Raw genomic sequence first — 26,705 nt, 5'->3', positions numbered from 1 at the left:
CCCTGACTCCTAATGTATCGTGTTTCCTTCTGTAATAGTTGCATATGAGTCCCTCAGTTGCCCTCAGTGTGAAAAGATGGATCTCAAAATCATAGTCATTGCTGGAAAGAGTTCAAATACACAAAAATGCTGAAAAACCAATTTGTATGTTACAGTTTAACGGTTTAGGACCAACAAAAATTCTCTTGTGGACTATGTAAACGTCTTTTATGTGAAATATCTCATTCAGGTCAGTACTAAAAAAAAAAAGAAAAAAAAAAAAGCATTTTCTATATCCTTGTTATTTTACTAAAATAATTGACATTTTGCAGATTCTGCAAGGTGTATGTAAACTTTTGACTTCAACTGTAGTTCCTGCGCATTAGCATTGAGGATGTTGTCGTGCATGTGTGTAACGGCATTGTGCTTGTTTGATTCAGGATATCCTCAATAGTAGTCTTCCTGTGCTTACCGGGACAGAATGCAGGTCACCGTCCACAGGAGACAGGCAAAAGTTCAATGAGGAAACCTAAGTGTTTGACCGGGAGTGACACGCGAGGCCATTTTGATACACGCATTTATGTATATTCCACATGTATTATTCTAGCATATCAAAGGGAAAAAAGACATCCGCAGACGATAAGATTCAACTCTGACATTTTAATGGAAAATTTGAATAATTATTAAATTATTCTCCCCACAGTTGAATAGAAGCGAAAACATTGTACAGTATTTTTTCACAATATTTCACAGTATTTACAGACTCCTTATCAGTGCCGAAAGCCTCACTGCGTTATACTAGCGCCCCCTGCTGGTCTCCAGCAAACACACACTTCACACACACTTGGTTCCATTGCCAACCTAACAACCCAGTACACTCCCAGTTCAGTTAAATATACAAAACAAGTAGAAATATTAAAGATATAAGGATAAATGAAACATTATCTGTACATTTCGTCAGTACATTCACAAAAGAACCGATCTCAAATAAAGCGCACGCTGTGAAGCCGACTTGTTTGGTGTGTTTTCAAGTTCAACATAAGGTAAGCGAAACAAAAATCCCAACACAGATGCTTCCTGTAAACATCCCTTTTGGGAGCAAAGGGATATTTACAAGGTCAAGTAATAGAGATTATAACTAAAATATTTACAGTGGCGGTGGTGCTATGAAATGTCTAGGATGTTCAAATCTACTCCACCGTTAATCTCCATTCCGAAGGGAATAAAACAGTTGAAGCCTGATATTAAAGTGGAAAAATATAATCTCAGTTCAACAAAATTAAACTTTCCAGGAAACGGCAATGGTGCTTGTAAACATTTGCCCCCTTCACATTAGAAATGTCCTTCATATCATAAAGAAAACTGCTAAGCAACTAATATCTTACAAGCAAAAGTGGTTTTCTTTTGGTAGACACATACATATGTACAGCTCCACACATTTCTTGCAATTGCACTCCTGTTCAAATTCACAACATTCTTCATGCATGTTTGGAATATGCAACCTATAGAAATATTTTTCACTTTTTTGCACTTTTTCAGTCATAATGGATCATAAATAGACAAAGATGTAAAAATGCATCAGCTGACCTCGAAAGTTGAATCTTACGAAAACTGTCTTGAGCATATCCGGGCCATATTTTACCACAAAATCAAAAGAAAGAAATATGATGACATATTATGAGTAGAGAATGTGAAGCAAATTTTAAGGACCTTCTTTATATGACAATTTATACCAGCAGGTTACTGTAATTTTATAAATGTTGCCTTTTCATTATTGTAATGCACATAAAAGACTAATTCAATTGTACAGCACATTAATGAAAAAAATTCCATAATTTTTTGTGTCCAATAAGTGGTATTTTTTTTATTAAAAGCAGCATAAATTAAATTAAAAATGCTGTTAATTTTTTTTATTTATATTATTATTTTTATTACAGCAATGGGAACGCATTTGAATTTTCTGTATGCAAATTATAATTTATGCTTACAGAAAACAAAAAAACTTTATTTACATTACAGCAATGAAAATGCATGCACATTTTCTGCATGCAAAAAATTTTTTATTAGTATTTTTATTTCAATTTATGCTGATTTTAATGAAAAAAAAAGTAAATATAGCATTGGGAATGCACTTTCTGCATGCAAAATATTTCTATATTTCTTATTCGTATTTTTAATTTATGCTGATTTTAATTTTAAAAAAGACAGTTTACAAAAAGTTATATATATATATATATATATAACTTTTTGTAAACTGTCTTTATATATATATTCTGTCTTTTTAAAATAAAATCAGCGTAAATTCAAAAATATATATATTTATATAAAAAATGTATTATTTATATACTGTCTATATTTATTTATTACATTACAGTAATGGGAATGCATTTGCATTTTATGTATGCAAAACATTATTAGCATTTTTGTTTTAATTTATGGTGATTTTAATTTTAACAGTAATTAAATATAGCACTGGGAATGTATTAGCATTTCTATACATGCTGATTTCTATATTTCTTATTCGTATTTTTAATTTAATTTATGCCGATTTTAATAAAAAAAAATATATATATATATAAAATTAAATTAAATTCAGCATAAATTAAGTTAAAGATACGAATAAGAAATACAGAAATATTTTGTATATCAGTATTATGCATATAGAAAATGCAAATGCATTTCCATTGCTGTAATGTAAAAAATAATAATAATAATAATAATAATATATATATATATTATTTCTTATTTTGACTTTTAATTCTAGGGTGAAATTTGACTTGGAAAGGTTTTTTCAAGATACCCCATAAACTGCAAATCAAGTTTGAGATCTAAGCAGTGAGAAGTGGACAAAACCAGAACAAAGTACATTAGCACGGAGCTATCAGGCAGTTCCAACTCATTAGAGAAACATTGGCTACAAAATTATTCATGGTTCTGTTGAAGGGCCTCTTGCTTTCAGTCGTCGCCCGTGGCTCAGAGCGTTTCATTATTAACCTGCTCCTGACACAGAGCCAGAGGACACCTCAGAGATGTCACTGTGACCCCACTGCTCAAACACGACTTCTAGCTTCAGTTTCAAGACGTTCTGAAAATGACTGCTGTACTAATTGATCAGGGACTGATCTGGTCGGTCAGTAAAAGGACACTTGGGTTTCAAGAAGCTGCCAGACAGACAGTGATTCCAGTTATACAGATACAGTACTGACTTAAACTGGATGAATCTCACGAAAACATGTTCAGGTCATATTTTACCACCACAAAATTGAAAGGGGAACATCTTGCAGTGTGACATTTTAATGACAGGTTAGTTAATTTTTTTTAATGCCTCCACTTTTTTTTTTATAATTTATATTTTTCCCAATTTCCACTGGATTTTTGCATTTTTGGCTTCTGAATTATCCTGAAAATGTTTTAATGCAGTCATAAAACTAAGTTTAGCAAAATACACTACCAGTCAAAAGATTTTGAATGTTTGTTAAAGAAGTCTCTTTTGCTCACCAAGCCTGCATTTACTTGACCCAAAGTACAGCACAAACAGTAAAATGTTTATACTATTTAATGTAAGTGTTTTCTATTTGAATACATTTTAAAATGTAATTTATTCCTGTGATTTCAAAGCTAAATTTGTCAGTGTTACATGATCCTTCAGAAATCATTCTAATATGCAAATTTGCTGTTCAAGAAACATTTATTATTATTATATAATATTAATAATATTATTAATATTATTCAATATTTATTCAATATCAATATTTAAAACAGTTGAGAATTTTTTTTTAGGATTCTTTGACGAACAGAAAAATCTAAAGATCAGCATTTATCAAAAATAAGAAACTTTTGTAACATTATATTTTTGTAATTTATATTTTATTCAGCAAGGATGCTTTACATTGATCAAAAGTGATCAAAAGATTTCTAATTCAGATAAATGCTGTTCTTCTAACTTTAAACATAATAATAATAGTAATAATAATAAATGTTTTTTGGGCAGCAAATCAAAATATTAGAATGATTTCTGAAGGATCATGTGATACTGAAGACTGGAGTAACGATGCTAAAAATCCAGCTTTGAAATCACAGGAATAAATTACATTTTAAAACATACTCAAATAGAAAACAGTTATTTTAAATATTAAAATATTTTAAGATTTTACTGTCTTGCTGTACTGTGGCTTGGTGAAAGAGACTCTTACCGTTCAAAAACTTTTGACTGGTAGCGTACATATATTTTTTCTTTTAGGGAATATGGCCTGACATGTTCTTGACAGATTTCCACAAATATCTCTAAATTTACAGTACAATATTCCAGCTGGAGTGACTAAAATGGTGCAATGCGATATGCATAACAAAACAAACTTGTGCTTTAAGCTTTAGCAAGTTTCTACTGAAATGTTTAACTCAGACAAAAATGGACATGGTTTTAAGGCAAAAGCACTAATATACGCGACAAAGAAATAAAATACCATTTAAATAAAGCAAAAGATTGGCAAATCTTTCAATCATCTATCTTTATCATTTCAGACGAGCAGTGGAAAGTAGATGAAGTTCAAAATTTGGAGACTTTCACAAAGACCAGACAGTCTAACACTTTCTCTAGTGAGATGGCAATTACATCCCTAAATCCGCAATTAATATGCTGAACTTAAATAATCTTGTCCTTATCGCTCTAGGACACGGAGTCCTCACAGATGGTGACCCGAATCAAACTACACAGCACTGTTACATAAAAATTGCCCCCTTTTCCAGTTTTGGACAACCGTTAGATTGACGTTAAAGGGGGAATGAGCTTAGTGATCATTGAGCAGATAATGACTTCCAAATCTCAGTTTGAGCTCTGCCAGGTGATGCAAACGCATTTAGGACAGGGAGCGAGAGAAGGAGGGGGAAGTGGGCGGCAGGTGGTAATATTCCACAGCTGTGATGAGTGGAAAATTCAACAGAACTCCTCACAACCATAAAAGCTAAATAGCTGGAAATGAAGACGCTGAGGGGTCTCGCAGCCCTGACTTCTTGGGAATGTCTGGAGTGAGGTCAGACTGACTTCAATGGTTACTTGGTTACTTGCCTTTTAGCTGACGCTGTTCGTTCAAAGTGACTAATTGCAGGGTTTAACTAATTTGCTCAAGTGCGTAACAGTGCAGGATTTTGACCTTGAACTAGTCACCCCTGTTTGGCTCTAAACCGGAAACAAATTTATTCTCATCATTACTGCACAGTGAGATAAATCTGAAAGCATTAGTATGGGACTGGTCTTGGAGCATTTGGTGGGCCACATCCGTTTGACAAAAGCATTATGAATCCACAGGCTGAGGTGGTTTGTGTAAGTCAACGCCCGCAGTATCAACACATCCCCTTGCTAAACATCACTACAGGCCTCCTTCACAGCAAATTCTGCATAAGTTTGCTACCGCAAAACCATAACAAAGTCCCAAAGCAAAGTCGGCTCCGAGAGCGGAAGGACTACTTTGGTGCAAAACAAGTGCCCGATAATAATTAATAAATAAATTGTAATTAAAACATTAAAACACACTCATTTCATTGGAAACTTTATCAACTGGAAGTTGAGTCCCAAAGAGAAACTTGGGTGTTTGAAAAAGGAATCAAGAATTTGTGGAACTAGAACTTGGCTTACAAGATGTCAAGTAATCATTAGAGGTCCCAGTGCTCACCCCTGTTGTACCCCATTACCCTCCCCCTGACTGAAAGGCTTCTGATTTTATGGTCAAAGATGAGGTCAACAGATACCAGCACCGTCCTCTCGATCTTGACATCTCATTTGGGAATCTCCAGGGCCATTACAGCAGGTTTGGTCTTGAAGTACTGATTGAAACGTAGCACGGCGTACCTAGGAAAAGAGCGTGACATAATCAGAGTTATTAATATTGTCAGAATTTTTTATATTAGAATTTAATATTAGGGACATTTTTGTTTTTATTTGGTTAAAATAGTTTTTATTTGTTTTTAAAGTCGTCTCTTATGCTCATCGAAGTTTCATTTAAGTTTCATCAAAAAAATAATATTATGAATTTTTTTATTTTTATGTTCAGTGTTATTTTTTGTTTTCTTTCTTTGAAAGAAATTAATACTTTATTCAGCAAGGATGTATTAAATTTATTTAAAAAAGTGATGGTAAAGAATTATATTGTTCGAAAGGTTTCTAGTTTGAATAAAATGCTGTTCTTTTTAACTTTTTTTATTTAAAGAATCCTGATAAGTGTCAGGTTTCAAAAAAATATTAGATGCTTTCCAAGCATATTAGAATATTATTAATATTACAAGCATTTTATTAATATTAGAATAATTTCTGAAGAATCACGTAATACTAAAGTCTGGATTAATGGTGCTGAAAATTCATCTTTGCATCACAAAAATAAATTATATAGCACTATTCTGAAAGTATAATATACATTACAAATACTTTTATTAGTAAAAACAAGAATAACTACAAATAATTTTTAAAACTACACAAAAAAATACATTTTAAATAATTTGTTGCTTCTGTGTTGAATTTTATTTATCATTTTGAAATATCAAATATTAGACAACATTTTAAAAAGACATGAGCATTTTGTCCAATAAGGTGGCATTCTGCCTTAAGACATGGTTAATTGTTGATTGTGAAAGACATAAAAGTTTAGATAAATTTGCATATATATTTTTAACCTTTTCCTATATGCGACAAAGCTGATTTTGACAATTATAGCTGTTATCTAAAAAATGATCATGTGTTTTTTATTTATTTATAGATTATGTTTTATCTGTTATGTTTGTAGCACTATACTGAAAGTATAATATAAATTACAAATTTGTTGCTTCTGTTTTGAATTGTATTTATCATTATGAAATATATCAAATATTAGACATTTTAAAAAGACAATGACAAGCATTTTGTCCATTAAGGTGGCAATTTCGCCTTAAAACATGGTTAATTGTTGACTGTGAAAGATATAAAAGTTTAAATAAATGTATTTTTTTTAAAACCTTTTCCTATATGCGACAAGGTTGATTTTGACAATTATGGCTAGGGTTATAGGTTAATTATAACCAATAATTATAGGTTATGTCTGTATTATGTTATATCTATTATGTCTGTAGCACTATACTGAAAGTATAATATAAAATTACAATTTTTTTATTACATTCAATACATTTTAAATAATTTGTGGCTCCTATGCTGAAATTAAATATCATTATGAAATAAATATTAGATAACATTTAAATTTGGTCCATTATGATGGCATTTTGCATTAAGACCTGATTAATTGTTGACTGTGAAAGACACAAAAGTTTAAATAAATGTGTATATATATATATATAGTTGATTGTTTTTAAAGAGGCTGTAGGATCCCTCCTGATCTCATTTGCGCAGGCAGTGATTTGTTGTTAAAAAGGTGCCGCCCGAGTGGAACCACGACCTGTTGCTTGGAAACTGGCGACGTAGGAAGTTCACAGAATACACTACTTGAGCCAATTTATTAAAAATGAGCCACGATTCCTACAAAAATATCCTCAGCCTACGGATGACATAACTCACCCCCTCCAAAAAAAAACCTGAGTAAAGTTTTATTGTGCTACCGATACACAACACCGAAGATTTCAAATGCGGTTTAGGTCGAGTGCCAAAGACACAGAGGGTGGCAGGCTGTAACTCACTTGTTGCAGTCAAATCTACTTTTCAGCTCTTGAAAACAAACACCACTGACTGTTTCTTCGGGCAATAGAAATAACAGTCCGCACCCATTCATTTCACAGCATGCAGGAGAGCTTCATATAAGGCCTTCACCTCCAACTGAGGCTTTCATTTACAGATTCAGGTCTGATGTGTGAAGTGATGAGGTGCAAAAACAATAGACACGGTTTTGAGACTTTGTTTTAGCCATGAACCCAAAAGATCTCGGCTTCATTGCAGGTGTCATGTGATTCTGTCTGGGGAATGGTTAGGTATTAACTTTGGTTCGAAGCAGTTTCTACTTTAAGAACCACTTGGAAACTGAACTTAAGCCAAATTATATTTTGACCGCACATAAAATTGTATAGCACATTTGTGAAACAGATTTATACTATTTTAACTATATTTATGCTGATTTTAATTAAAAAAAATGATATACATATATATTTTTGACTGCATATAAAATTGTATAGCACATTTGTGAAACAGATTTACAATATTTGTAACTATATTTATGGTGACTTTAATAAAAAAAAAAAAATGAAATAAAAATAATTTGAAATATATACACTACCAGTCATAAGTCTCTTCTGCTCAGCAAGCCTGAATTTATTTCATCTAAATTACAGCAGAAACAGTAAAATTGTGTTATATTTAAAACATTTTTTACATTTTATTTATTCCTGTGATTTCAAAGCTGAATTTGTAACATTATTACTCTAGTCGCATGATCCTTCAGAAATCATTCTAATATTCTGATTTGTTGTTTTAAAAAAAACATTTATTATTATTATGTTTAAAACAGCTGAATAGAATTTTTTTCAGGTTTCTTTGATTATTGGAAAGTTCAGAAAACAGCATTTATCTGAAATAGAAATCTTTTGTAACAAACGTCATCATTTTTAATCAATTTAAAGCATCCTTGCTAAATAAATTATAATTTATCATTTCTTTTAAAAAAAATGTTACAAAAGCTTTTTTTTTGATAAATGCTGATCTTTGGATCTTTCTATAAATCTTTCTATAAAGAAAGAACTCTATTGTTATAAATATTGATAATAATAATAAAAATGTCTCTTGAACAGCAAACCAGCATATTAGAATAATTTCTGAAGGATCACGTGACACTGAAGACTGGAGTAATGATGCTGACAATTTAGCTTTGATCACAGGAATAAATTACATTTTAGAATATATTAAAATAGACAGCAGTTATTTTAAATAGTAAAAATATTTTACAATATTACTGCTGCTTTTGATGTATTTTGAATCAAACAAATGCAGGCTTGGTGATCAAAAGAGAATTCTTTAAAAACATTAAAAAAAATCTAAAACTTTTGACTAGAAGTGTATATATTTTAAAATATTTTTTCCCAGTGTAAAATTGTATATTAGCTTACAAAAGTATATTCTGAAACTAACTGGCTTCATTACTGGCTGCATTAGTTGTCACCACTTCCATATCAGTTATACACTCTTTATCTGTCATTAATACCATTTCTCTTAACACAGTCAGAGCTGATAATGATCTTTATGCCTGTAAAGAAAACCTCCCACATCACAGAGATGAAAGGTTTGCCGAGTTGGGTATGCCGCTTACCCAAGGAAGTCAAAGTCGATGGAGGAGTACTTGGCTTGGATCAGGGCCCAGAAACCCCAGAAGAAATGTGAGGCCTGCCAAAGTGGAAGAACAAGAACTTTAGGCCAAAGCCTTCCAGCTCATTGCATACACAGATGTATCACTGACACCAATCAACATGCAAAAAGCTTGTTATCCAATTCACTGGAATAAACAACCATAAACCAACTTTACAAATGCAGCATTATCAAAACATTTGCTCATCTTTGATCTTCTGCACACTCACCAGAGCGAATTTGTTGACCTGTACGTAGAGCGTCTCCAGTTCACGCTGGCTCACCTCCTCACCTTTCTTGGTAAAGAGCTTGTAGGCCTGCAGGTAAGTGTGCAACCAGTCCAACTGCATCTCCCGACTGGGGTAAAGGTTATAGTCTGGTTCACTCATGCCTGATAAACACACACACACACACACACACACACACACATACACATAAAATGAGGTTAATGCAAAACAAATCCCAGAGGATTATTTTTATGAATGATATTTTAATCCTGCTCACCTGCAAATTCATTAAAATGATTTCCAATGTCAAATGCTTGGTAGTTGTAACTTGAGTATTCATAATCAATGCACCGAACATGACCTGAAAAAAGCAAGAGAGGTTGATTTGTAGCAAATAAGACAAAACATTACTTTAGTGGTTTTTTTTTTTTAAACAAAATACCCAAATTTAATGCCTTCGTTGAAAAGTGTTAGAGATAGTTCACCCAAAAATGAAAATTCTGTCATTAATTTCTCACCCTCATGTCGTTCCAAACCGGTAAGACCTTCATTCATCTATAGAACACAAATTAAGATATTTTTGATGAAATCTGACAGCTCTCTGACCCTCCATAGACAGCAATGCAACTACCACATTTAAGGTACAGAAGCGTAGTAAGGACATTGTTAAAATAGTCCAGTGCACAAAAAGTTTTCTCATAGCTTCATAAAATTATGGTTGAACCACTGATATCAGTCACATGGACTATTTTAACAACATTTCTGTGCCTTGACCGTGATAAGACCCTTTCTGTCAATGCAGGGTCAGAAAGCTCTCGGATTTCATCAAAAATACCTTCATTTGTGTTCTGAAGATGAACTAAGGTCTTACAGGTTTGGAACGACATGAAGGTGAGTAAATAATGACAGAATTAACTTAAAACATTGGCTCTATGGTGCTGTCAATATTTCTTTGTTTGAGCAGCCCAACATGTCAACTTCTGGCTCAAACAAATGCAGGAGCTCATGTTTGCCTAAACAATAAAACACAGGAGGCAGCACGGAAAAAGCGGCAGTAGTGTTTGAGCATACTGAAGCTTTTAAAACAACAGAAAAAGACTTTCACAATGCATTTAACTTGTGTACTATGACACACACTAATGTTCATGTCTTTATTTCTTCAGTTGAAAAGAAAATAAGATTTTTAAGGAAAACATTCCAGGAATTTTCTCCATATAGTAGACTTCAATGGTTGCAAACATGTTGAAGGTGCAAATTGCAGTTTAAATGCAGCTTCAAAGGGCTCTACACGATCCCAGCCGAGGAATAAAGGTCTTGTCTAGCAAAATCTGCCATTTTCTTAAAAAAAAAAGAAACATTTTATATACTTTTTAACCACAAATGCTCCTCTTGCACTAGCTCGACTTCACACATTACATTACAATGTGACTACATAATGCGGAAGTCAAGCTAGTGGTTAAAAAGTACATAAATTGTTACTTTTTTTAGACAATGGCCAATCGTTTCGCTAAATAAGACACTTATTCGTCGACTGGGATCGTGTAGAGCCTTTTGAAGGTGCACTCAAACTGCAATTTGGACCTTCAACCCGTTGGCTCCTATGGGGGTGAGTAAATCATCAGGAAATTTGAATTCAGGAGTGAACTAATCCTTTCATGGTGTACACCTTATAGGAGAAGTTCACTTCCAGAACAAAAATTGACTGATAATTTACTCACCTTTCTAGATGTTCATGTCTTTCTTTCTTTAGTAATAAAGAAATTGATTTTTGAAGATAACATTTCAGGATTTTTCTCCATATAGTGGACTTCTATGGTGCCCACGAATTTGAACTTCCAAAATGCAGTTAAACTGCAGCTTCAAAGGACTCTAAAGGGTCTTATCTTGCAAAACGATCAGTTATTTTCTAAAAAAAAAAAAAAAAGACAATATACTTTTTAACCTCGAATGCTCGTCTTGTCTAGCTCTGCATGTACTCTGTGGACTCCGGTTCAATACAGTTAGTGTAGGTTGAAAAACTCAAAACCATCTAATTTTCTCCTCCAACTTCAAAATAGTCCTACATCACTGTTTTAAAGGGCGTTTGATCTTCTTTGCGCATTCACTTTGTAAACACTTGGTCGGTGCTTCTTTTTTTAGAAAGCATTTAAACTGCATTTTGTAAGTTCAAACTCATGGTCACCATAGAAGTCCATAATATGGAGAGAAATCCTGAAATGTTTTCCTCAAAAAACACTGAAGAAAGAAAGACATTAACATTTTGGATGACAAGGGGGTGAGTACATTATCTGTACATTTCTGGAAGTGAACTTCTCCTTTAAGCAAAACCTACCTTCCTTTGCATTGTGAATGATGTTCTTGCAGAGCAGGTCGTTGTGACAGAGCACTACAGGAGAGCCCATCTGCGACAGGTGCTCCTTCATCCACATAATTTCCTGTTCTAGCACTTCCTGACTGGGCACTTCCTGCTGAATTCTGATTCAGAGAACACAGAACCAGATCAGTGATTCAAGCACATGACAAAGAGAGTCACAAGTGTTTGACCACTTTGTAAAATAATTGCACACCTTTCCTAAACATGGCACAGGGTTTGAGGTATAATGTGCGGCAGTAGATCAAACAGTGCAGGATGAGTTAGGCATACAAGTTCAATACACAGAGTTAGAAGTTTGTTCAGAGCATTAACCTCAGGTTTGAGTAATATAAATTGCCTTCGCAAACATAATTAAATAGATGTGGCCGGCCACCTCACATCTCATCAGCTGAAATTCTCTTTTAAATAAACTTTTTCATTAAATTATTAAAATAATTAATACACATTAAATCAGTTTGGTAAGACAAGCTGAAGCCCATTAGGTAACATTAACAAACACAACCATGATGAAATTAACATGAAGGTTAATAAAAGCTTTTTCCATCATCAGTTCACATACTTAAAGATAACAAAAGGAACCTTATTGTGAAGAGTTATCTACTAAATGCTTCATCAGCCTTTTAACATAACAAAGGATGGATTAACAAAAGAGAAGTTAAGACAGTGATAATGTCGGCCAGTTCAACCAATGAGAAAGCCTGTCTCAGTGACCACTCTCCCCTTGTAATGGGCTTAAGGAGCTATTTCTAGAATCTTCTTTTGCTCTGCAGCGGCTCACTCAAAATTTGGCAGCAATGTTTTTTTTTTTGTAAAAGTTTATGACCTGTATAAAGTATAAGCAAACTACAGCATGAAATCGCCCTATTAGACTTTGGGCAGGAACATAATCTCCATCAAAGGAACGCTTATGAAACTAATGCTCTAATGACTGATGACGCAAATGACTTTGCATGTGCATTATCTCTCGATAAACGTCAGGATGCAAACAGCCACAAGCTTTTAAGAGCAAGCATCTTTTTAAGGAAGACAGTGGAGATGGTTATGTGACATAACAGCTCTGTGTGAGATTAGACGGGCGGATGCAATCTGTGTACCGTAAAACACCTGTCTGAGCAAAATCAAAAACGGCTTGAATTGGGTCTCATCCAATCAGATTCTGAGCTGTGAACTATTTGAGATCATTTAAGATTTAAGATTTACTCTGAGGGTTACCTGGCATTAGAGGCTTGGTCTGTGAACTCAGTGGCCACCAGTGAGAAGTACTTGCGCATTTTGATCCACAGGTTGGGTTTGGGGATGCAGCCGTTGTGTGCGTGGATGGCGTGAATGCGGGCCATTTCACGGGCGATCAGCCTGCCAATAATAACAAAGGAAGACGTTGGTCAGTTTAATTTCAGCTTAAACACAATGCCTGGAAAAAGCTGTTTGTGTGGAAAAATGGATATTAGCCCAGGGTCACCGCTGTAGATTTGGATACGGTTCACAGTGTGCCTGGAAGGAGATTACGTGACCCTCATGACGGGAATGAACACGTCTGAGTGCACATGAACTTCAATCCAAATTTGCAGTTAGCTTAGACTATATGAAGAATGTTTCTCAAATAATTTTTCAATGTGTTCATTTAAGGATTAGTTCACTCCTGAAGTAAAATTTCCTGATCTTTACTCACCCATATGTCATCCAAGATGTTCATGTCTTTCTTTCTTCAATCAAAAAGAAACTAAGGTTTTTGAGGAAAACTTTCTAGGATTTTTCTCCATATAGTGGACGTCAGCGGATCAACGGGTTGAAGGTCCAAATTGCACTTTCAATGCAGCTTCAAAGGGCTCTACATGATCCCAGCTGAGGAACAAGGGTCTTATCTAATCTATATAGTACTTAATCACAAAAGCTTCTCTTTCTCTAGCTCCACTTCACGCATTAAGTAGCGGAAGTACCAATCTAGTGTTCACATAATTTACGTGCAAACAAAGTCAAATGCCTTTTAAAAAAAGATCAAGTTAAAACAAAGATGTTTTTCACCCTATTTGAACCAAACTACACAGACAAAGAACTAACCGCATGTGACCTTTCCAATATGATTACGTAATGTGTGAAGTCGTAGACACAGAGCTAGTGCAAGATGAGCATTTGTGGTGAAAAAGTATATACATATATATATATATATATATCCAGGAATCCAGGAATGTTTTCCTCAAAAACCTTAATTTCTTTTTGACTGAAGAAAGAAAGACATGAACATCTTGGATGTAAATCAGAAATGTTTCATTCAGGAGTGAACTAATCTGATCACAAGTGGAAACAATTTACTGTTACAAAAGATTTCTAATAAAAAATATATTATTCATCAAAAAAACCTGAAAAAAAAAAGGTATCATGGTTTCCACAAAAATATTTTCACAACTGATAATGAAAAGAAATGTTTCATGAGCAGCAAATCAGTTCTGAAGGATCATGTGACTCTGAAGACTGGAGTACTGATGCTGAAAATTCAGTTTTGCGTCACAGAAATATATTACATTTTAAAATATATTCACACAGAAAATAGTTACTTTAAATTGTAATATTTCATATCATCACTGTTTGTACTATTTTTTAATCAAATAATTGGTATGCAAAAGAGGCTTATTTTAAAAACATTTTAAAAATCTTAAAGATCGGAATGGTAGTGTAAACTGATCATTTGCAGTATTGAAGGATGAAAAATCTTTTTTTTCTTAATTTTAACTCATTGCAATGCATTCTGGGATTCTCTTATTAAAGGATAATATCTTTGATTTTGGACAAAAGAGGTATAATTATGTAATTAGTATCCACCTTTTTCTTCTCGCAAGAGTGGGTGCAGCCATTTATATATATTTTTTGGGTCTGGCTTCTGGTCTCATCCGCATCCAGCTGTACAAAACAGCTAGTTTTGCTACTTGAGTTTGCAAATTGGCGTGTCTTACCATATTATTTAAATATACACTGCCCTCCAAAAATTTGGAAGCGCCCTAGAAAAGTGGGGTTTTGGACAATATTGGCATGAATTCTTTTTAATTTGTGATAATTTTGCACTGATAAGGGACAACACAAACTACAAAAACGTTTTATTACATAAACAGTTTATAGATAGAAAATAATGAAATTTTCGACTCATCAAAATATCCACCATTAGCAGCTATTACAGCTAAGCATAATCTGGCCACCCAAGCTGTCAGTTTATTAAACATTGACTTGATATATTACTCCAAGTCTCCTGAAGGATTGCCCGAAGAAGATTCACACTATGTTGATATCGTACAAAACCACACTTTGCCAGGGGTGTTTCCAAACTTTTGGAGGGCAGTGCATTATGCGCACACTGGTTTGTAGTGCAAACAGTTTTGTCGTTTACTGCACGTTGTTATTCTTCTCGTTATTTCCCTACAGCGGATAATGAACCGGAAGTCTCACCCATAGGCTTACTTCTGCGTTAAAGAAAAAAGTGGACGACTACAAAAATGTAAGCAGTGTAAGGTTTTGGAACAGAGCTAAGGTCAGTTTTAATGGCGTCCTTAATATAGTCACAAAGGCCAAAATAGACACTGCACTTCAAGATAAAACCAGAGTGAAGCACTCTATGTTCTAACCCAAATGCCGAAGTCAAAAGTCCAAATAAATGTGTTATTTTTAGAACGAACACCCATTTGGATCCTTCTATTTTGTGCCTTGTGCTGAAAGGACCCACCTGAGTAACACGGGGTCCCTGACGTCTTGAGTATCCAGAGCGCGTCCTTCCATGAACTCGTAGCAGATCCCATTCTGGAAGGTGCAGTACAGTCGGGGCGCGCAACCGTTGGCGTGCAGAACCTGGAAGCTCCTCAGTTCGTTGTCTCGGTCCACGATCAGCTCCGTCTTGTTGCCGTACACCCTCACCAGCACCACATCCTCAAGGCAGTCCTCCACATAACACCCCACCAGTTTGTTAGTTGTGCCATCTGTGAAAAACTGAAGGGACAAAAACATATGGATTTCAATCACGGCTACATAAAAAAAAAGTTGCATATTACATCACTTTATCACTAATGGATCCTCTGCAGTGAATGGGTGCAGTCAGAATGAGTGTCTAAAAAGATCACAATAATCCACAAGTAGTTCACAGATCTCCAGTTAATCAATTATATTAATTAATGTCTTGTGAAGCAAAAAGCTGCATGTTTGTAAAAAACAAATCCATTATTAAAATGTTTTTATCTTTAAACCATAGCAGACCTCTGTCTAAAATATTGCTTTCTTTAGTGAAAAAGTTGTCTGAAATATGTACAGATCAAGCAACGTTTACAAGTGAAAACAGTTCTAAACAAATATGTCAACAGATTGATGTGAGAGGACAATAGGGATGAACTTTTCCACTGGAAAACTGGATTTGACATTTTAAAGTTAAAATGCCTTAATAAATTTGCCTTTTTACAAACACACGGCATTTCACTTTACAAGATGTTAAAGGAGAGGTTCACTTCCAGAATAAAAATTTACAGATAAATGTACTCATCCCGTGTCATCCAAGATGTTCATGTCTTTTTCTTCAGTCGTAAAGAAATTATGTTTTTTGAGAAAACATTAAGATTTTTCTTAATAGAGCGGACTTTTATGGTGCCCCGAGTTAAACGCGGCTTCAAAAAATCCCAAATGTAGGTCTTATCTAGCAAAATTATAAATATATTTTTTAAATTCCAAAATATATACTTTTTAACCCCAAACGCTTGTCTTGTTCTGCCTGAACTCAGGTTCAAGATGTCGAAAAACTCCCATCTTATTTTCTCCCTCAACTTTAAAAATCATCCTACATCGCTGCAAAAGTACCGGCCCAGCGTTTGCAAAGTGAAGAAGATCAAACACCCTTAACAGCAAAGGTAAAACGGTGATGTAGGGCGATTTTGAAGTTGAAGTCGAAAAAAAGATGGGAGTTTTTCGACATACACAGTCTTGAACCGTAAAAAGCAGAGTTCAGGCAGAGCAAGACAAGACGAGCATTTGAGGTTAAAAAGTATATAAATTGTGATTTTTCAAAAATAATAATAACCCATCGTTTCGCTAGATAAGACACTTCTTCCTTAGCTGGGATCATTTACAACTGCATTTGGGATCGTTTGAAGCCGCATTTAAACTGCATTTTGGAAGTTCAAACTTGTGGCACCATAGAAGTCCACTATATGGAGAAAAATCCTGAAATATTTTCCTCAAAAAACATGATTTCTTTACGACTGAAGAATGAAAGACATGAACACTAGATGACAAGGGGGTGAGTAAATTATCTGTAAATCTTTGTTCCGCAAGTGAACGTCTCCTTTAATTAATAGACGTGATGGAGTTGTGTGGATTACTTGTGTGGATTGTGATTTTTTATCAGCCGTTTAGACTGACGGCACCCATTTACTGCAAAGGATCCATTGGTGAGATGATGTAATGCCAAATCTCTCCAAATCTGATCCAATGAAGAAACAAAGTCTTCTACATCTTGGATAGACCAAGGGTGAGTAAATTGTCAGCAAATTTTAATTTTTGGGTCAACTAAAAAAGCCATCACAATAGTGCATATGATAAACTGGCAGGACTTAAAATGCTTTGTGCTTGTAGCAATGCATCCCACAATTCACTGCACTGGCTATGCCACCCACCAATGCATTTCTGGGATTCCTGAAATGACTAATGTACAAACAGCATGAGTGGTCAACATACAGAGGATGAATTCAACTCGGAGCAGGTGGCGTTTAACAGTTTTGTCAACAGGTTACACACTAATGAGTCTCAGAAGTAAATGGGATCAAGATAGACTGCTGACAGCAAATATTTCATAACTACATGAACAAATGCAAGACAGTTTGAGTCTTAAAATCTGATTGAATGGTCTTTACAGTTGAGTCTAGGTCAGGTGGTTATCATTAACAACCACAACACAACATCTAACTCTTTCAGCTATGTCACGGTTCTCCTAAACGGCTGGAACGCCAGAGCTCATCTTGTTGTAATCTGATGAATGGCATCAGTATGCCACGCGCCAACAGAGGAGCTTTATTTTGAGCATTTTGGCTTCATTCAAACCACTGTACTAAAGCAGCTGTGAACAATACGTTTGGGCACAATGCATGTTTCTCATTGATGAAAACTATGCTGGCTATCTGTAAACAGTGTTGTGCCATCTGTGTGGAGATCGGACGGGATTAGGTTCATTCATCCTGGCTTCAAAACAGCGGCAAACGCAACTCATGTTGTGGTCCAACAGTATGAAGGTAAAACATGTTGGGAGTCATAGGTCAGCCAAAAACCCTAAGAATAATATATGAAAATGAAGCTTCTATTTTAAGAACAAGAATGGGCCATTGTCAGAATTTTGGGCTTTGTGTTTTTGTCTCATGCAAATTTAGATAAATTGAATATCGCTGTTGCGTATTCTGCAGATTTGAATGTTACCAAGGTTGCATTATCTAGCAGGCTGACTTAGTTGTGGTTTTATTAGGAATTTGACAAGGACTTTTGAAAGGAATGGGAAGAACATAAGTAGATCAGAAGGGCCATCATTTTCCTAAAAATGGTTTGTGGATATATAATGTATGATTGCATTAATGTTTGATAGTTGTCACTACCAAAACAGTCACGACTGAAAAACTTGAAGTTTAAAGAGTGACATTAGTGTTTTTTTTTTTTGGTGTTATTCCATAAAATAGTCACAGTCATGACCGAAGTTTTAGTAGTGACATTGTGGTAATGTCACTACTGAAACTTCAATAAATGTTTAGATTGTAACTGTTTCGGTAGGGACAATTGTATGGAACAACACCCCAAAAAAAAAACAAATACAATTTTTTTGGGTGTTTTTCCATAAAATTGACACTACCGAAAGAGTCATGACTGAAACATTTGGCGAATTTTCGGTAGTGACATTATTGTTTGGGTGTGTTATTCCATTAAATTGTCACTACCGAAACAGTCACAACGAAACATTTGGTGAAGTTTCGGTATTGACATGTTTGTTATTATTCCATAAAACTGTCACTACTGAAACATTTGGTGAAGTTTCGGTAGTGACATCTTTGTTATTTTGGGTGTTATTCCATACAATTGTCACTACCGAAATTGTCATGATTGAAACATTCAGTGAAGTTCTGGTATTGACATCTTTGGGTTTTTTGGGGTATTATTCCATAAAATTGTCACTACTGAAACAGTCACAACTGAAACATGTCATGTCAAAAGGGAACACATAATCTTTTATTTCGGGGAAATAAACAACATTTTGGACAGTTATGAATGTTTTTTTTGTATTATAGTATGTTTTTGTAGTGTTTTAGTCTGTGAGTTAAAATTCTGTAATGTGATGCGGTCGCTACCAAAACTTTATTGTCACTACCAAAAATGTGCGGTAACTAGTGAAACATGGGATGTTTTGTCAAAAATAAAAGTACACTGAATTATCAACTAATTTTTTATGATAGTTTTTGGTTCAATGTATATTCAAACTAATGAATCTTTAACTCTGAAATCAGAATGATTAACCTTTTGCCTTTTACAAAGGAGAACTGGATTCAAATTACAACAAATCTGGCATATTAAAATCTTTAGCATCTATTAAAAACAGCTAGTAAATTTATTAATGACAAAAAAAACGTAAAATTTAAGGAAAAGATATAAAACAACATATTAATGAGAATTCGGGAAGAAAATGTGCTATATATTACAATAAAAACTAATGTTCTTAAAATGGGCTTTATTTTTTTTAAGCACAAAATATGACTTAAGTCCTTCCTTGCTTTTAGGGTGAAATGCAGTATGACTCGAATATGTTTCCACGCCATTCATTAATGACGTGGACTGGGACATGCTGTCTCTGCCAAAAGACAAACAAACAATAGTAACACTGCTCATGAGTAACCTTCACGTTCCATCACATCATAAATGATAAAACTCAAACAGATATGACAGATAAAGCTGATATAATCAGTGCAATAATGCAAAGTTTATAGTTGTGTAAGTGTGTAGCCAGTGTGGTGAATCTGGCGATGGGCGGAGACATCAGGCCAGACAGTAAGTGTCTGATCTGGTCATTTAAACAGCTGCATTAGGATAAACCACCTCATAAGCTACAGTACGGGAGGCTTGCATAATTACTATTAACAACTGTCATTAACTGTGCGAAGATTGTATTGTGATTCTCCAAAATGAAAATGATAGTTATTTTCCGATGAAGTCCAGATTACGTAAATGGAACAGGCTGATAATTTCTGACTCAAATGTGGTTTTGGGCTGAGTCAATCTAATCAGATCAACTAGCTTCAAACCAGAATGCCAGGTGGAAGCTGCTCTATCTGAAAGATAACCTATAATTCAAAGCTGATAAGCAATAGCTGACAAAAGAAGAAAAATGTGCAAGTGTTGCATCAGCATAGTCCAGATTGACCGTTATGTAAAATATCCATGAACCTTCAACAAAATGCATCGACACCACCTGTGACCAAAAATACTCTGGGGTTTATTTAAATCATAATTATGTATTATATGGGCCATTCTGAAGAATTGGCTCAAAGTCAGAGTTGGAAACGTCTTGAAAAAAAAAAAAAAAAAAAGTATTTTTCTACAAATTTTGTATGCAAATTGTGTAACATCTCATTTTAGTGTATCTTCTCAAGGGACAATACTATAGAAATTAAACTTGGAGATATTTTAGAGTAGTCAATGTGCAGCTTGTATAGCAATATAGATTTACTGTCCTCTGAAAATAACTCAACATACAGCCATTATTGTCAAAATAGCTGGCAACAAAAGTGCGTACACCCTAACTGTGCGTTCACACCGCCGGCGGCGAGAGCGTCAAAGTGGCCGGAAGTCATTCATTTTCAATGTGAGCCGGCGGCGAGAAGCGGCGAGAGCGGCGCGGCGCGTTTTGGGCGGTGTGGGCGTCGGGGAGAGTTGAAGTCAGGTCAACTTTATGGTAATGAGCTATGACGCGGCTCGGCGGCAACCAATCGGAATGTAGAAGTTCACCGCTGAGAGGTTTCCAAAGAACGCAGTCCTGTAAACTTGGTTCCGGCCACATTAGTTCCCAAGGAAAATGGAGAAGTTAATTATTGCTGTGGCGGGTTTCCCCATAATCTAGGACGTGTCCCTATTTTTAAGTTTGCACTTAACCATGAACACAAAACCCACTCCATGCAAATGGCTTTTAATTGGTTTATTTCGTTAGCAAACATGTAACTATATTAAATTCAATTTCTTATTTTCATGTTTAAAATATTTAATGAGGTTAACTAACTTACACCCTACTTGTGGTCAGTCTGCACAAGATCGACATGCTTGTTTGCTTTGCGGCCGCTTTAAATACAAGACCAACCGTTCGATCGTCAGAGCGTCAAGGAATCTTTCTACAGCGTTGCATGCAGGGCGGCGAGAGCGAATTTTGACGCTCTCGCCGGCGGCGGTGTGAACGCACAGTAAGAGATAACAGCAGTATGTTGTTTAACCATGCAAAGCCACATGTCCTATTCATCATGTTAATGTTTTTGTCTGCTTGACAGGACCATACAAAGATGTGTATCTTGTATTAGAGCAATTAAAATTTGGTGCTTTAAGTACAATTCTCTCATACTGACCACTGGATGTTCAACAGGGCATCTCATGGCAAAGGATTTGAGAATTAGAATTGTTGCTCTCCACAAAGATGGCTAAGTGACTACAGTGGTCAGGGTCATACAGAGGTTTTCCAAGATGGGTTCCATTCGGAAAAGGCCTGGCAAGGGTCGATCAACGAAGTTGAGCACTCGTTCTGTTCGTCAGGTGCAGAACCTGGCTTAAAAGAAAAAACAGATGCATAAGTGCTGCCAGCATTGCTTTAAAGGTTGCAGAAGTAGAAGGTCAGCTTGTCAGTGCTCAGACCATACGCCGCACACCGCAACAAATCGGTTGCATAGGCGTCACCCCAGAAGGAAGCCTCTTCTAAAGCTGGCTCACAAGAAAGCCTGCAAACAGTTTGCTGAAGACAACCTGTCCAAGAGCATAAATTACTGGAACCATATCCTGTGGTCTGATGAGACTATAAGATCAACTTGTTTGGCTCAGATGGTGTCCAGCATGTGTGGCGATGCCCTGGTGAGGAGTACCAATAAAATTGTCTTGCCTACAGTCAAGCATGGTGGTGTTAGCATCATGGTCTGGGGCTGCATGAGTGCTGCTGGTACTGGGGAGCTGCAGTTCATTGAGGAAAACACGGATCCCATTATGTGAACTGTTCATTCTGTAGAAGAACATAACGCCTCCCCTCCAGAAACTAGGTCGAACAGCAGTTTTCAAACATGATAACAATCCCAAACACATCACCAAGATGACAACTGCCTTGCTGAGGAGGCTGAAGGTGAAGGTGTCCAATGATGTCTTCAGACCTGAACCCTATTAAGCACCTGTGGGGCATCCTCAAGAGTAAGGTGGAGAAGCACCATGTGTCTAACGTCCAGCAGCTCCGTGAGGATTGGAAGAGGATCCCAGCAACAACCTGTGCAGCTCTGGTCAATTCAATGCCCAGGATGATTAAAGCAGTGCCAGATAACAATGGTGCTAACACAATATATTGACACTTTGGACAAGTTCACTTAGGGTGTACTCACTTTTGTTGCCAGCTATTTTGACAATAATGGCTGTAAGTTGATTAATTTTCAGGGGACAGTAAAACTATACTGCTATACAAGCTGCACATTGACTACTCTAATATATATATATATAAGTTTCATTTCTATAGTATTGTCTCTTAAGAAGATATACTAACATGTTTGCTGAAATGTGAAGGGTGTACTTTTGTGAAATACTGTAAATGCTTTTTAAATGTGTTTTTTGATTGAGGGACAGCAGTTTGCACCAAATCTGTAGAATGGCCCATATATTTTAATTAGGGCTGTCAAATGATTAAAATTTTTAACCAGATTAATCAGACTTTTCAGTGGATTAATCATGATTAATCACTATTTGCAACGACACCTGAATCCTAACCATTTTTTTTCTGAAATGCATACCAAAATATAAATAACAGGACACAGATACATAATTTTCACATTTTCATATTATGCCAGGGCCCGCATCGGGCCTGTTTTAGGCTACTCCTTATTTTTTATATTTTAGACATCCATCAATTATGTGGCGCTGGTGGAAACAACACGAGACTTTCGCTTTTACTTTCGACAACGGCTCGGATGGCGCAACTGGAAGAGATCCGCGTTCAATCGCATGCAGTAGGCTGAAACTTGCCACAAAATACCGGCAAAAATAAATAATAAATGTGTCGGGGAAAGAGTAAGGACATATCTGAATTATTTATTAATAAAGTGTATTCAATGTGAGTCAATGTGAGTCAATGTCGCAAAGATCCTGCAATCTCATTTTTGGACGCGCCTTGAGAGAGAAATTTATCGTTAAGGATTACGTATTAAACAAGTTTTTGTTTTCGATTTGTTTTATTTCGTTAAGTAATAATTTAAAACTTTCTATAGATATGTTTATCATGTCTGTGAGGCATGCATTTAGCTTTATTTTTGTAAGCACTCCTGTTCAAGAACGAGACGACAGAAAGCGCATCATTTTTGTTTTCTTTATTTTATAAAAACACTGCAACGTTTTTTGGTGTATTACTTTTTCCTTTGTGAGCAAAAATGACGGATAATTTTAAATTGCTTCCGCTGAAAAAATGCAAATGATTGAGCTGGTGCCTCGATGACCTGCAAAGCGGCTTTATGTAGCTATCTTCCACTCTCCACTCTGTCACTGTGTCAGTCACCGCTCTTTCGAGAATGAACCCAGCATAACTATGCAGATTTAATTCCCAAAACATAAGAAAAACGAAAGTTTCATACAAATTCTGAATGGATTATGGCATGGAAAGTGCAAAGTGCGCTCCCTTTATTATCACTAAAAGCGTCACAAATCTTAGTTCATAGAGATCTCACAACGTTCCGTTATAATCAATAAAGCTTTCTAAACTACACAATGAATCTTTTATTTACATTGCGTCTACACTTAGTCAGGAGATGAACAACGCTGGATTGTTTGCCAGATCTTCAATTGGTTTGCTTTCGTTTGAGGGTATATAGCACCGTCTACCCCAGAAGAACCGGGCCTAAGCTTGGCTATAACCACTCCAGTTGCAGAGGGGCTGTCGGCCAGGCTTGTACTTGTTAACTGTACCATCATCATTCTTTTTATATTTGAATCCGTCCATAGGCTCACCTTGCTCCATCACGCCTCTAGCTCCCCAACCATTTTCCTGACAAATAATTCGTCACTCTGCGCATGCGTGAAATGCGTTAAAAAATTTGACGTAATTAACAACAACAAAATAATTAACTCCGTTAACGCGTTATTTTTGACAGCCCTAATTTTAATGCAAATAATAAGTACATTTACATGATTGCAATGGACCTTACTCAGCAAACTCATTTCATTATACTGAAAAATTTACTGAGATGTCAACAAACAGTTGAACTGGGATATGCAAACACAACAGTGTTTACACTATAATGAAAGTAAAGATGAACATGACCTTAACAGAACATTTTTACATTTAAACTAATTATAAAGTGTATATATTTATTATTAACTGTTTTAATAGTAATAACTTTTCAATTATTAGTATTTTCTTCTATTGTTTTTTAAAGCACTTTTAAAAAGTGAAGTTCAAAAATAATATGTATTTTATATTTTCTATGTAAATTATGCAACTTCAAAAAGAAGCAATGTGTCCCTCATTTTTATGTCACTATCGAAACAGCGTACGTTTTAAGTCCATTGGCTGAGACTGATTTTAAATACACCCCCACATTTATGATCAGGAAATATTTATGTGTCACTTTCTGTCATAGCTACGTGGTGAGTAGATAGGACCCATCATTTTGAAGTAAAGGTGATCAAAATGATGAAAAATCTGTGTGTAACTTTAGGGAACGCCACTACCGAACACCTTTCTTTGTAATTAAACATTTTTAATTTAGTTATTCCATAACATTTAGTTTTTATATGTGTACCACTGTTCAGAACTGTGCTAGCTAACCATGTGCTGATTAGCATCTTTGAGCTAGGTTCAACAGAATCTACAATTCTCAGCGACATCTTTGTTTTTTGGGGTGTTATTCCATAAATTTGTCACTACCGAAACAGTCAAGATCAAAACATGTAATCATTGTTTTGGTAGTGACAAAAGAAAACACATAATCCTCATATTTGGGGGGGGAAAAATCAACAAAATTTTAGCATAGTTCTGCCATTTTTTTATATTTTAGTATGTTTTAGTAGTGTTTTAGCATGCAATTTAAAATTGCATACTAAATGTGGTTGCTACAAAAGCTGTATTGTCACTACCGAAAATGTGCACTACTGAAACACAGGATGTTTTGTCAAAAATAAAGTATTCTGAACAACTAAGATGTTTATGAAAGTGACTGGTTCAATGTATATTCAAACTAATGAATCTTGAAAGTTTGAAATCAGTATGATAAACTTTTTGCACCAACTTTGGATTTGAAATACAATCTTATAAATTGCACTTGAATTATTGTTAAAAATGTATTGTTATTATTCAGAATTTTTTTAAAGAAAACAGCAAAAAATATTTTTACCTTAATAGGTCAATATAACCCTTCTTTTTAAATTAAATATTTTTATATAAGAGAGTTAACTGCACAATTACTAGAAATGTGTACCTTGGATATTATACAATTTGCATACATACAATTTTTTTTTTCTCAAGAGCGGTTGACCAATTCTGTTTTTAGTTAATTTAATTCTACAATACTATATACATTCATTATACTTTATTAAATCTAAATATTTAAACATTTGTGGTCTCTTATTCTCTAGCTACATGGCAAAGGAGTCACTGCCAGCTGGCCAGTGACGTATTTAAGAGACGCGCCTCACGCCAAAATGGAAAACCTTTTACCCGGCTCATTTTAACCACCATCTTCTAATGCATAACGCAGATTGTTACATAATTTATTTATACATATTTTATTATAGTATACGTATTATTACGTGTAATTAAACTGGATGTAATGAGCAGCAGCTGGCTAAGTTAGCCAGGCTAGTTTCCAACGTCACACGCACTCATGGGGTCATAACTAGCAATATGACAGGAAAACGTAATAAAAACGTTCAACGGAATTTACGCTAACGTTATATTAAGAGTTAAATTCGCAAGAGAAAAACAATACAACGCAAAAAAAAAATATATATATATATAAAGGCCCCAAGGACGCCAGGAGTAGATTAGCTCAGGCTAGAGTCAGAGTCACACCTACCTTAGTCCGGATCAGGTTCGGGTCCCAGCCCGGTCTGAGCTCTTTAATCAGCTTCATCGCTCCTTCCGTTACATTGCGTTCGTCCACGAATATCGGGAATTTTCTGATCGTTGGTGACCCGACCGGCACGTGGATCTCCGTCTCCATCATATGATTTATCTGTCTCGACATGAAAGTTTCTGAATATATAAGTATTCAATATGTATATTGAGTATTCTGTGGTCTGAGGGTTATTATTTGAACGTGCACTGGAGGTCCAGTCCGGTTTAATATGTGCAGAGAAAGAGGAGCAGTTCATATGCCGGTACCATTGGTTTCTGTCATCACTGTAGGAAAAAAACGGCGCTTCTTCCTTCTACAGGCGCCGCCCACAAGAAATCATCCGATGACGGAGGCATGACTCATGAATATTAATGAGGCCAGGCTGACTGGGCGTGATAGACCATGTGATAGACATTCTACTGCGAATGACTGCCTTATTAATATTAATTAGGTCAAGTGACGTTGCCTTTGTAGTCGTCTGTTGTACAGAG

At 35.3% G+C, this 26,705-nt stretch overlaps 1 protein-coding gene across 1 annotated transcript; it reads right to left on the bottom strand.

Annotated features, from left to right (window-relative positions):
- Positions 1-4,341: 4,341 nt before the first annotated feature.
- etnk2 (ethanolamine kinase 2) lies at positions 4,342-26,483 on the bottom strand. The gene is made up of 8 exons (XM_073825634.1): positions 26,173-26,483; positions 15,594-15,853; positions 13,097-13,237; positions 11,843-11,985; positions 9,788-9,871; positions 9,514-9,674; positions 9,249-9,322; positions 4,342-5,824 (listed from the first exon to the last, which is right to left on the bottom strand). Exons 1-8 carry the CDS (start codon positions 26,341-26,343, stop codon positions 5,752-5,754), a joined length of 1,107 nt encoding a protein of 368 aa, XP_073681735.1. The 5' UTR covers positions 26,344-26,483; the 3' UTR covers positions 4,342-5,751.
- Between the last annotated feature and the right edge of the window lie 222 nt (positions 26,484-26,705).

The sequence above is a fragment of the Garra rufa genome, chromosome 20, assembly GCF_049309525.1.
Source record: "Garra rufa chromosome 20, GarRuf1.0, whole genome shotgun sequence".
Classification (NCBI taxonomy): Eukaryota; Metazoa; Chordata; class Actinopteri; order Cypriniformes; family Cyprinidae; genus Garra; species Garra rufa.
Note: the sequence above shows the minus strand (reverse complement) of the source record. Positions and strands in the feature narration are given on the sequence as shown.